The 14,327-nt window shown below is 26.6% G+C and overlaps 1 protein-coding gene across 2 annotated transcripts; it reads left to right on the plus strand.

The window, feature by feature from the left end:
- The first annotated feature begins 6,853 nt into the window (after window positions 1-6,853).
- Window positions 6,854-10,520, plus strand: LOC132922586 (GTP-binding protein 10 homolog). 2 transcript variants are annotated; one of them, XM_060986168.1, is made up of 8 exons: window positions 6,854-7,005; window positions 7,095-7,167; window positions 7,245-7,389; window positions 7,751-7,915; window positions 8,452-8,670; window positions 8,727-8,965; window positions 9,032-9,155; window positions 10,159-10,520. In XM_060986168.1, exons 2-8 carry the CDS (start codon window positions 7,096-7,098, stop codon window positions 10,380-10,382), a joined length of 1,188 nt encoding a protein of 395 aa, XP_060842151.1. In that variant the 5' UTR covers window positions 6,854-7,005; window position 7,095; the 3' UTR covers window positions 10,383-10,520. The 2 variants fall into 2 exon arrangements, with proteins under 2 accessions (XP_060842151.1, XP_060842150.1); XM_060986167.1 differs by having other exon boundaries at window positions 6,854-7,167.
- Window positions 10,521-14,327: the final 3,807 nt, after the last annotated feature.

The raw sequence follows: 14,327 nt of genomic DNA on the forward strand, positions 1-14,327 counted from the left end.
CTAGAACGAGTTTGCATTGATCGTATGATTTTTTTTTTCCTTTATAGAATTGTATATTTGAAACGGCTGCGTAAATAACGTCTTTTTAACAAAAGTCTACTGCACAGTATAATCATAGGCGTCATAATATGTGTGCATGGCCGGCGAGCTATCGCGTTATTAAGCGCGGTGGGCTGCAAGATTATTATGATACATGGGCCGCTTGCTAAAATATCTAGCTAAATTAACTGGGCCGGTAAAATTATTGTGCTCGATAAGTTTCTGGGTCCCAATCCGGCACTGTATGTGTGGCCACAGTGGTCAGAGTTTTAATGTTTAATTTATATTTACTTTGGTCGTTATTGACTATATATTGACTGTATGCGGATAAATGTTATATAGTCATTACTCATTGGGTATATCAAATTACCGAGAATATTAATAATCTAACAATAATATCAAATTGGTTATGCTGTAATGATTACGATACGTGATACAGTTCTCAGATTTTGAGGTAAAATAAAAATAAATCACGTGTACATAAATATTTGCACCAAACCAATAAAATAGAAAAAAATTATTTTATTTTTATGATGCAGAATTATAAAATGATTTTAATTATTTCAGTTTGTGTTATTTTTTGTTTAGTGATATCCTGATAAATAATAATGTATTGTCGTATACAACGATTACACGAAGTACCTACGCACTAGCTAAACACAAAATTGAAGTATAATGCTAAAATAATGTTTTATTCAATTTTATTTTATTAAATAATCATTCCTAAAAAAATAGCCTATGTCTACTCCCATCTCTTATGTATTTATATTTTATATACCTTAAGTCATTATTCCTTAACCTAGTTTCTATTTTGCTAAATTTGGTTTTTAGTCTACTAAAACTTATTGGCTAAAAATTAACGCTATATGCTGAGGCTGACATGCTATTATAATATATTACATAAATATTTTCTTATAGTTGAATAATTTTAACTATATTAATATTTATAATATTATATTGCATCAGCTAACAACAAATATTATGTACCCTGATTTCATACATACAATAATAATATATATATTAAGTCCCTTAAGTAAACTGTAAACCCATAAAATGGTTAGGGCATCGTATATTTTTAAAATTATTATTTTATAGTTAGATATGTAATTTAAATTTAAATGATATGGATTTGGTACATACAAATTCACATTGATGTTGTTATGTGGTCTATCAAACATGATATTGTGTATTGTTCTTCTTTCAAATAAGTGGTTATTGAACAGGAGATGAAAACAAATGGAAGAATTTATCTTCTTATTTATGAAATATATTATATCAAATTATGTTTACATTTTGTATAATATAAGTATAAATATTGTAATCCTCATACAATTATTAATTTTAAACCTCTCGTGCTCTATTTGTTTTGTTATTTCATCACAACCATTAAATCATGTACAGTTTATCATATTCATGGTTAGAAAGAATACCCAAACGTTCGAAACAAATACAAACATAATTGTTAATTGGTAAGAAATTAACCATAAAACCTGCAAAGTTTAATTTAAGATAATGATATATTATGTAAAGTATTTACTACCTATACATGATAAAAAAAAGCCAATATCTTTCATTAGAAATTCAATTTTACAGTGTTTACAGTATTTATATACGCAAATAATAAAAATTAGATAAAGATACAAAATAAAAAAAGTACATTCCAAAGTATATGTTATACCATATAATATAACACTTATAAATGTGTAATCATAAAAATTCGTTTATAAACCTACAATTTAAATATTTAATAATAGATTGACAATCAACTCATATTGAAATAAAATAATAGATGTATTGCAAAAATTCCAAAAACAAAAAATAATAATGTTTTATATATTTTCAATCAATATTTGTTAGATTTTTGATATGACAAAAATAAGATGAAAACAAAAAAAAAGTGGGCAAGTGGGTATCGCTCTGCTGTATATTAGAGATGTGTTAAATTTGAATGCAATGATTGCAATGACAGGTCACAGGTATCAATGTATACGAAAAACGATTCTGAACGGAGATGATTTGTCAGTCAATGATTTTCGCGGTTTTGATATATTTCGTAAACATTTGAACTTTAAATGTTTATAAACAAAAATTGTGAATAACGATTTTTGATATTTTTTTACTACAATAAGTACAACTTATAATAAACCTTGTATTAAAATTTAAAGATTTTTTGGAGAGCCAAATTTTTTTTATCGGCATTTTAAGAAAAAAAAACTTAAAAAAGTCGAAAATTTCAATTGTCTATAACTAGCTTAAAAAAGATCAACATATTTTTGAAAATTTAATCGTTAATAGATAACTATAATATAAACATTTGGTGAAAATTTCAAGTATTTACAATGATTCGTTTTTGAGTTACAGCAAAATCAAAAAATCGATTTTGTCAAAAAGTGGTTATGCGTAAAAATTCCCGTTTTTCCGTTATTTTTCCAGGGTTTTTCCCGACGCTTTTAAAAAATTTTTTACTTTTGACCCCTCAAAATACCAACTAGATGAATTTTCCTTTTCAAAATGGGGCTAAAGTCTATCATTGAAGCATTATTACTACTCCAAACGGCAAACCGTGATGAAAGACACAAAAATAAAAAAAAACACACATCATTATAAAATCAATACATATCACTCCGTTCAGAATCTAAAAATGAAGCATATAAAATAAATATTACCAGAATTTAGTTAATATTATAATAGAATTATTATGGTGAAACTGAATTGAAAGTGTTCACTAAATACAAGTATATTTATGAGTTAAAAACTTATATAAATTAATAAATTAACTTATATACATTTATAAAAGATTAATATAACTTGGCACTTGTTTAGATAGAATTAAAACGCATATAGTTATAAATTATAACTTAATTAACATTGTTCATAATAAAAAATGAACGATGACAGATATATTTCAATATTAAAATGAATATTATAGAATTGTTCCATTTAAATTTACAATTCAAGATGTAACATCATTATTTTTTCTATTTTCTAACTTGCTTATATTTTTTCATCGACTGTTCATGATTATTGTATACCTATAATTTATCTTAAGCTTTTATGTTCTAATACTTTATTTATAATTTATATACTTGAATCACATTATTTACTTATATTGCAATATGTACTCTAGACCTAGATCTTAAAGATTGTTAATTTTCAATAATTAAAAAGAAAAATGCTTACCTTGAAAAAATTTAAAAAAAGAATATTGAAAAAAATTTTTATGTTTGACTTAACACATATATGTACGAATGTACGATGATGTACTTCAAAACGTACGTATACTAAAAATACGAAATAATATAATCCCTAGGAATACATGAATGTGTTTACTCAGATTATAGTGTTCACACACACAAACTCAAAATAATATCATATTCAAACACAGAATTAGGAAACGTAAAGTAAAATAATATCTTATTGTACCACCTACTACATTACCTACTACCTACACAGTACGTACACATTTCAGTTCAAAATATCGTATAAAAAAAATCTAGTATTTATACGGGACATTATACGTCATACATTTAAATTCGGAATATCGTGTACTCTATACTGTATAGTGTATACTGTATTATAATTACACGTAAATCCATACGTGTTAGTATAAACTAGTGTCGGGACATTTATTCAGATTTCGAATACTCGAATATTTATAGTATTCAGATTTCTGTATTTTCAATGTTTTTCAAGTAGGTAGATATTTATTTTTACTGTGACTCGTGATATAAATTTTATGAGACTCCGGGATTTACGCATTGCAATATCTGAATAGTAGATATTATATCCGAATGGCGAATATTATCAAATACTATTATGGAATATTCGAATATATTATATTCGGATTACGGATATACAAATTAATTTTTATTCAGATTTTAAAATATAAGAGTATCCGGATATAACTCCAACAATATAATGTAGTATATTATAGTAAAAACTGAAAATCTATCGTGTAAACATCCATCGAGTTAAAATATCGTGATTTTAACTTAACACGTACACACACTTGTCGTACACGGTAACGAACACTATTTGACACTATTACTATACATTCGCAAATTGCTTTCTACGTACACACTACGCACATTCACTGTAATAAGTTTATACATTTAAAATATTACTGTTTAGTTTTCAGTTTTGCAGTGACCACATCAAGCGATCACTGCCGAAGAATCAATAATTAATCACACATATATTACACATTAATATTGTTAATTATTATTTAATTTACGCATTACGACCGTTCTGTTTTCGTCGTGTCACCGATTTTTTTTTTTATATCATCGTTACGATTACGTTTGTCACCACGCGGTTGCTGCACATATAGCGACACGTCGTCAGCTTTTAGCCACACGGCGTTCGCAGCCCAACATTTTATCGGCACACTCCGTCTGCTTTCATTTATCTGCAGCTTGTGAAGCGTCTCGTCATCGCCATATTATATGCTGTAGGTAACGCCACCGAATCGCGATCGCATATTCGCATTATATATGATCTGAATTTTCTATACGCGTTTTGGTTACCGCAATGATGCGTCCGTTTGTTTTTCTATTGTCCACCATTTGTGTTTACGCCGTGCTTGGCATGTTTGTGGTCAAATATATTTCGTCGTGTTTGCCTTTGACGTTCACGTTGCTCGAGTTCGATTTCTGTCTTATTTGTGCAATTCGCGATAGGTCCGCGCACAGCAGTATGCCGTGTTTACATATACATATTATTATCTATGATACTAATTTATACATCGTGTGTTGCGATCTGTCCTGTCCTCCGCAGGGTTCCGTTCTACCACCACTGGTATCCTACCAATCATTGCACTTTGTACGACACGCGTAAATTTCGTTACCATTGTACCGGTATAGTATTTCGACGCGTTCCGTCATCGTCGCCAGATATAACGCGTGATGGATTCTAACCCGTTGCGCGTATAAGGCGCGTTACTTCCGTGCCGTGTGTCTCCATCGGCGTACAGTATTATCGCCGCGATATGCCGATCCCACTTGGTCGATCGGTTTTCAGTACCGTGAGCGCGTCAATCGTTATTGATGCGGTCGCGAATTAAAATCTGTCCACCAGACAGATTACCGATATAATACCTGTGTGCTGTGTGTCGGTATATCGCTGTCGCCTGCGACCTGTCCCGTTAAGACTCAAAATAGGTACCTAGTCAAAGTGCATCGTATATCATATTATACCATCGCATTGATATAGTTTTTATTTTGTTGCACTGAATATTGTACACGTACAATAATGAATATGCTATATGCATATTCAATTATAAATTATTATTGTTTTTCTATATCCTTCCGTCTTAAATCACTCACAGACCACAGTATTCATTTACTATAATTATAATAATTACTAAATACTAAATAAACATCTATAATCTATATAATACTACGAGTATATACCTGTATTATAGTTGGACGCAGTCACCGTTGAAACTTTATTCATATATTTTAAATTAATTTAATACATGATTTATAGTAAATTTACTGAAAATATAAATAATATGTGCATTTCTTTAAAAAAATTATGGATCCTCCGCTGACTATAATGTATTGTGTTATTATGTGCTTTTTGTATTTTATACCACTTCACCATTCGGTACCGTTTCTCTGGTTTATTGAATTGCTATTTATAATATATTGTTACATTTCAAAAGCACTCTTATCAATGTTCTTTTGACGCTGATTTACAATATATTCAAATTATTTATGGCATCTATCATTATGTATTTTTTTTAAACTGTTTATGTTTTTGATTTGTATATAGATATCCAGCAGTCCCAGCATTTTATTAATTTTGATACTGCACCATGCGTTCGCCCATCACGGCATCACGTATTTAGATACATATATATATATATATAATAATTATGGTGTCACAACAGTGCCGTGTTTTAGTGCCCCACTACGCAAACAGTTAGTCGTTAATGACACGTATTTTTATAGACTTTTGTCATTAATATGATTTATAAATATCAATTAATTTATACCTTTTCTTTTACTGGACTTTTTAAAGCAAGGCTCCCCGTCACGGATAAACATCAACAATATAATTACATTTTAACATCAATGAAATATGATATAGTTACATAGAAAATATTTTATCATAATATCTATTTTAATTTATAGGTACCTACATAAATTATACCCACCTATCTTCTTTTTGTATTATAAATGTGTTTTTATTTCATAGTGATTTTATAATATAAAATATTGTATATTATAAGAAAAATATATTAATATTTCAAAACTTAACGCAACTATTGCAATCCATCAAATATATAATTACCACTCACTGTTTGGGAAATGCTCTAAACTAATATTATATTATGCGAGTATACAGTATCAGTATACACGTATATTATACTACTATTTAATTCATTTGAATACTAATTCAAGCTCCATAAAATATCAGGACTTATATTATTAGTTAATCAAATTTTATATTAAAATCCTACGTATTTTTTTTTAAACTAAATCCAAATACTTTATTTAGAATATTCGCTAATTCTTAAATTGTTTACTGTGATTTTGTGATATCTACTATTTTTCTGTTTTATTTTACTGTCTATTGCCATCTGCAGTACCGGCTATAATTTAATCATACTATTCATACTCACGGACTAAGTGACTTAGAATAACAAATCGAACAAATTGTTGAGTGCTCTCTAGTCCCTTTTGGTTATTCTGTGATCATACTTTCACTCGAATTTGATAAGAATTTTGGTATATGATACCTTATCATTTTTTTAATATGATTGTATCTATTATCAACTTACTATCTACCAGTAAATAAAAAATACAGATTAGTGATTACGATATTTCTCATGCCGAACAGCCGAACACGCTCGGCATTACTACCTAATGGTTAATTGTTTTTTTCGTTAAAAATTTTTTATTAAATAATTCATAATTCCAACAGTAACTATCATAATATCGTACAAAAAGAATAAATTAGGTACTTATTAAAGTATTAATTCACCCGGTGATTACTTATCGTGTATCCATATAACATGCATTCTAAATTGTAAATCATACAATTTTCAGGATGTTTTGTTTTCATAAAAATTTGTTTATAACAATTGTTCGTCAATACAGTTCGTCGAAAAAAGATGCAAAGGTAAAATATTTGACAAGTGTTTACTAAAATTATTAATAACATAAATAGTATTTATTATTTTTTTTTTTTTTTTGCAGCCCATACGAAATTATTTAAAACAAAATTCCAAATTTTTAGATTCATTAAGAATACATGTAAAATCTGGAACTGGTGGTTTTGGTTTTCCCCGGTATGGTGGTGAGGGTGGTAAAGGAGGTGATGTTTGTTTTGTAGCGACAGAAGGTATGTATTATAATATGAACTTAATATCGAAATAATATACTTACATAATACTTTTATCTTGGTAAACTTTTTTCTATTTTATGCACAATACTTGTTAAGCTTTTAAGTTTGATTGATCTAATGTTTTATTTTCAAATCATTATTTAATTAAATGAATTAATTGTGTCAACAAACTCAATGTTTTTACAATGTTTCAATACAAATAATACATCTTCTTTATTGAAGAATTGAAATATTCTTTGCATAAATGATTTTTAAAATCAGTTAAATTTGAAAACTAAATAATCTAACATAATTTATGAGTGTATTTGGCATTTTGGTTGACTTAAATAATATTTGATAAATAATTTTTTATTTAAAGGTATGACACTGAAGGATTTTTTGAAAAAATGTCCACTAAAAAAAATACGAGCAGAAATGGGTGGTAATAGTCATTCTAGACGTATACTTGGTCAAAACGGCGAAGATAAAAAAGTAAATGTACCTACTGGTATCACTGTTTATGATGATAAAAATGTGTTAATTGGTAAGCAGTTACAATTTTTTAAATTTACAATTTTGTTTCATATAATTCATGTTTTTTTTGTTAGGGTAAAAATATATATTTTATGATAATTTAAATAACTTAATTTCTCAAATCAGATAACAGATCTTGATACTAGTCGGGATATTAGTATACTATAATGATTTATAGATAGCAGTCAAGTATGTTATGCAATAATGCAATCCCTTCACTTTTATTTTAAAGTTATTGGTTCTATACCTCCTAAGTAGAATCAACACTAAATTTTTCTTTAAAATAATATTTTACTTATTGTATATAATATGATTATGATAAAAATATTAATTTATTAAAATATAATTTTATTTAAGCCTTCAAGTTATTTTATCACTATATAATACTTTTTATTTATGTTTAATTTGACATATCTTGTAAAATATGTATGTATGTTTGTAAAATAATTGTTTAACAATAAGATTTTTGTCATTTTAATAAATTTCATGTTACTTACTATTTAATATAATAATATTTTGTATGTATATTTGTATCTTATGTTATAGGTGAGTTAAACGAGCCAGATTCTGAATTAATAGTTGTCAAAGGTGGAGAAGGAGGCAACAAAACAAATGGATATTGTGGTTTAAGAGGAGAAAGCAAATCTATTAAACTTGAACTTAAATTAATTGCTGATATTGGTCTAGTTGGCTTTCCAAATGCTGGAAAATCTACGTTGCTAAAAGCTATTTCTAATGCCAAACCAAAAATTGCTTCTTACCCATGTAAGTAAAATATTTAAAAAAAAAAATTAAATATAATACGCTTTTTATATTTACAGTTACAACTATAAGACCTAATATTGGTATTATGACTTATGATGACTTGCGACAAATATCAATGGCAGACTTGCCAGGACTTATAGAAGGAGCTCATTGTAATATTGGAATGGGACATAGATTTCTTAGACATGTAGAGAGGACAAAATTACTTCTTCTTGTTGTTGATATAAATGGTTTTCAATTAAATCCCAAACATAAATTTCGATCATGTTTGGATACAGTAGTTTTATTAAATAAAGTTTGTATTTTAATCTTATTGTACTCAACTTTTAACTTATTACTTAAATAATTATTTTCTTTACAGGAACTTGAGTTGTATAAAGAAGAACTACTAGATAAACCTGCTATATTAGTAATTAACAAAATGGACACTGAAGGTTCCAAAGAGAAATATTTAGAGATTAAAAATCAATTAGAAAATTTAGATGGTAGGTACTTGTAAGGATATATTGGAATGTATATGGAAGTATACGGAGTATAATTATAACAATTACAACAATATTAAGAGAACGTTGCACCCGCATGTGTTGTTTCTGTCTTACATACGTAGGTCATAGTAAATTTTCTTTTCACCAGTTTCAATAGTGTGCTTTTAGTTTTAATATTATATTTTTGACCTATTATCAAACTTTTAAGCAAGAATATTATCTGTGTTCTCTCGTTGGTTTTTTACAATATTTTAAGTGAACTATGATCATTTTCAAATATTTAATATTTTTCATATCCATTACTCTCCTAAAATTTAAAATATAGTAAAACAGAGAACAGAGATAATGTTCTTACCTAAAAGTTTGACAATAGGTCAATTTACTCTAATATTAAAACTAAAAGCACATTATTGAAACTGGTAAACAAAAATTTACTATGTCCTACGTGTGTAAGACGGAGACAACACATGCGGGTGAGATGTCCTCTTAATAAAAAAATGTATATATATATATGGAAACAATATTGATTTTGTTAGCATACATAATACAATGGGTCTATGGTAAAAGGTGGACAATACGTACATTGTTTTATTTGCTTAATTCTGATTTCTGTTTTAAACTAATTTTTTTGGTTATCTGTGACCACTTAACTGACTGAGAACACCATATAATGTTATCAGTAATATAGCTGATGTGCAAATACATTTTCTTTTGAAAATATTTATTGTGGATAAAAATACATTTATATTATGTTTCACAAATAGGGATAATTAATTTTTTTTTTTTTTAATGACACAATATTTAAAAACTAAGGGACAAGCAACAAAAGTATGTATTTTGGCTAATTTTCTATCGCAAGTAGAACATATTTTTGAGATACATTTTTGAAAATATGGCATATACTTAAAATATAATTTACCAATACATCTCTGGTTATTTGTCTTTTTATCATTATCGTAGTTTAATTTTCAAAGTATAATTAATGTACAATTAATTGTTTCAGATGCTATTTTATCATATCCTGATGAAATTAAACCATCTAAAGCTATTAAATTTGATAAAATTTTAAAAATATCAGCTAAAGATCAGCCAGATGATGTGCAGCGAGTAAAATCAACAGTTCGTGAACTCTTAGATGTCAATGAAGAATTAAATAATAATATAGAATATAAATCTTTAAAAAGTATCAAAGAACAGTTAAGAGAACGTGGTCCTGTCCTAGTATAAATTAATGTACATTATTTATTTTTGATACCAGAATATGTTTTGTTATTATTTTAATTTAATTTTTATTATTATTATTATTCTTGATAAAGACTGTTGATTTAAATAATTAAATATTTTATTCAATTTTTTAATTCAAAATATTGTTTAAAATATTTTGCATTTCTTCCTAAGTTCTAATAATTTACAAAATTGAATTTTATACAGGCAAAACTCAATAATTGTAGTTAAAAAATATACAAACTTGAAAAAACATCAAGTTTATAGAAAGAAAAAAGTAAATAATGGTTATTTTAATTATCTATAGGCATGATATATTTGCTATGCATACAGTATAATTTAGTATATTCTCTCCAGCGAAAGAACATGCTGAAGTCCAACAAAAATAAGTTCTTATACACATCTTCATGCCACTTCCTGCCATATTGAAACAAGTCTAGAAGGTTGGGTGTCGTAAAAACGCACAGAATCAGTATATTTTCTCGGACAGAGTATAAGTAAACACGAAAGAAGAAAATACTTATGAGTCTATTTATGAGATTAATATTTTGAGAAATATATATTCTTTATTTGATTTAGTAAAATTGTCTTCTCTGTTATAAATATATAATAAGTAGAAAGTATAAAATAAATATTTTTATTCATACAATTTTCAAATTAAGTATGTTCAAATTAGAATATGAACCGTATCAACTGATTAAATTTTAATTTAATTATATGATAACTGTTGTTAAACGCATTTATTAATTATTACCATTTAAATTTTTGTAGTAAAAAAAAACAGACAACATTGAAATATTAAATAGATCCATTAGGTATACTTATATTCTCATAATTGATAATCTAAATTAGGTCTGTGGGTTGTTAATAAATCAATAATAAAATATTTATAAAAAAATAGTTTTTTAAATATAGTAGTAACCGCTATCCTACAAATAATTATAATTAAATAAATTGAGAAAAATATCAACAATTATTATTTTCATATGTTACAGTCTAGACGTTTTAATCTCTGACAACAACAAAATACTACCTCAGCTAATTATACCTAAAGCAATTAGTTTATTATCATATTATTTATTTATTGCCACCATATGGTAGGTAAACAACATATATCTACTTTAAGTATTAAAAACTTATTTAAAAATTAAATTTACCGAGTGATGTACCTACATAATTGCACCAGATAAATAATTTTAGCACAATTCTATGGAAATTGAGATGGGTAATGTTTAAATTGTATTGAATTTATCTTACACATTTAAACAGTATTCGGAAAATAGCCCCTAATAACATTCATCGGAAAAAAAGCCCTGTACTAACTAAATACATTATTCGTTATTTTATTATGATTTACATAATTTATTAGATATAATCATTACATTTATCTATATGTAACACTTCTTTAACATACCTATCTAAAAGTATAGTTGCAGTCTGCATTTAACATTGTCGATAATTTCCATTTATCATTTGTACCTACTTACATAATTTAAAAGGATAAAAATTTAAAATAATTGTTATTTGTATATAATTTAAATAACATATTATTAATAGGTAATCATTTTTTAATTTTATAATACAAATGATAAATGACAATTATTTAAAAATTTTTTAAATTATGTAGATAGTAGGTACACATGACAATTATTGACAATGTTAAATGCAGATTGCAGCTATATACCTACTTATAGATATGCTAAAGAAGTGCTACATAGATAAATGTAATGACTAATGGTTATAATTAATTATGTAAATCATAATAAAATAACGAATAATGTATTTAGCTGGTACGGGGCTTTATTTCCGATGATTGTTGTTAGGGTTTTTTTCTGGGGCTTTTTTTTCCGTGGATTTTTTTCCTAGGTTCTATTTAAACATACTACATATTTAAAACGAATATTTTTTACACATAAATAATATATTTTTTGACCCAATTAACCTTGATGTATTTTAGAGCACCTAGGTTTTAATGGGTAATATTGTATTTTTTTATATATTAAATTAAATGAGGAATATAAAATTAAATTTTTATTATGTATAGGTATATAAATGTATAATAACAGAAATATAGATAATATTAAGTACAAATTAGATTTTAGTTAAATTTGTATTTTAAAACCTAATGTATAAGTAGATAGATACTTACACTAAAGTAGGTATAGGTATAATTTAAGGGTTATTTTGCTGGCTGACAAAGTAGCTGACTTGGTCCCGCAAGGCCACAAATACTTTTGGTCATCGAAGTTGAGTCCCACCAATATTGTTAGGTTGTACGAGCCTATTATTGATATATATATATATTGATTGCTTACTGTTTTTAATAATAATAATAATAATAATGTTTTTAAAATAATAATAATGATTATGTGTAATATAATAAAATAATGTTAATAATTAAATAGTGGCTGGTAAAAATTTAAATGATACCTACAGATTTTAAAAAGTCAAATCTCCAAATTTGCTTATTTATATATTTGTTTATCTGCTCCCGTAAAAATTTTTCTCTTTCTAATGTTTCTTTGTATGGTCTTTTTACTTTGCTTTTTAATTTTATTTATATATCAGACTGTATTCCTTGAAGAGTGTCCACAAGAATACAAATGTTTGGTTGTCCCGAATGAAAAAAAGCATTTAATTTTGAGTGAATTTTACTGTGTAGGTTCTACTGGTATTAGGTAGTTACGTATAACAGTTTATCTATACGGACTCAATTCAAACACATGAAAGTAGCATAGACTCAATTCAATATCACCGTTAGAATTTACCTAAATTGGAAATATAATTATTAGGTATTTGTTTGTAATATCTATAGGTAGGTACCGACTCTGATATAACGTATAATTACCTAATGTTTAACATTTGAATATTTTAAAACTATAAGAATTGTTTTGAGTTTTTAAGAACGTATTACCAAATAAACATTTTTATTCTTTTACATTATAGCAATGCAATAGAATTATTCATATTGTTCAAATATAACTAGGTACCTAGATATGCTTAGCAACAAAAATTACTGTATTATAGGTACAAGATTATTATAAGGATATGATAGCAATGGCGTATTTGAGTTGAGACCATTAGGGGGACGAAATTAATTTTTCTTCTATACAAACTAAAAATAATTTAGGTACAGTTGATTACCTAAATAGGCATACAATTCTTATTGTGTTTAGTATGATCCTATCATGATTTACAATCTTTTTTAAATAAATTATTAATTAATGAATTATAATATAGAAAAAAATACGAGTGATGGGGAGGCGAATATCCACTTCGCCCCCTCAAATACGCCCTTGTATGATAGTCATAGGGAGTTACGATTATAAGACGCGTACCTCCTTAGCCAACTATGTTCACTTAGTAGTTAGTATGATATATTATGCTATAATCTATATTATTTACCTAAGTATAAACAATACAAGTGATTATTTATTTTAGGTTCTGAGCGGAGTGATGAATTGATTTAACCATAACGAGGGGGGTTTTTTATTCTCCTTGGTTTTTATAAAATTTAGTATCTTTTATTGGCTTTACTTTTTTTTAACCTATGTGTTAGGTACCTATCTAATATTTGGCACATTGTTGAAATTAGTGTTGAGTGTTGACATTCAAAATGCGCGTGCAAACCTTATGACATTTTTCCGCCTACGTAAAAATTGTTATTGTCATTAATTTTATTTTTATCGTTGTTTGTGTATCTATCTATAAGGCTATACAATCATTATTGTTCTATTTTAAAACGTATGTAATGTGTATTTGACATGCACATTTTATCGTGCCCTGCAATTAGAAAAATGCTACCATATCTTTGAATTTACAATTTGTTTTTTAAAAAAAATAAAGCATAATAACTTCAAAATGTATAGTAAACCTTTAGAATATCGTAGACACAGCAGAGGTAGAACATAGAATTTTAAAAATAGACATTTGTTCTTAGCCAAAAAA

Source organism: Rhopalosiphum padi, chromosome 2 (genome assembly GCF_020882245.1).
Source record: "Rhopalosiphum padi isolate XX-2018 chromosome 2, ASM2088224v1, whole genome shotgun sequence".
Taxonomy (NCBI): domain Eukaryota; kingdom Metazoa; phylum Arthropoda; class Insecta; order Hemiptera; family Aphididae; genus Rhopalosiphum; species Rhopalosiphum padi.

Coding starts and splice junctions, on each gene's coding strand:
- LOC132922586 (XM_060986167.1), top strand. CDS start 7,096: ATGTTTTGTTTTCATAAAAATTTGTTTATAACAATTGTTCGTCAATAC. Junction 7,168..7,244: donor CGTCGAAAAAAGATGCAAAG/GTAAAATATTTG, acceptor TTTTTTTTGCAG/CCCATACGAAATTATTTAAA. Junction 8,966..9,031: donor CAGTAGTTTTATTAAATAAA/GTTTGTATTTTA, acceptor TTTTCTTTACAG/GAACTTGAGTTGTATAAAGA.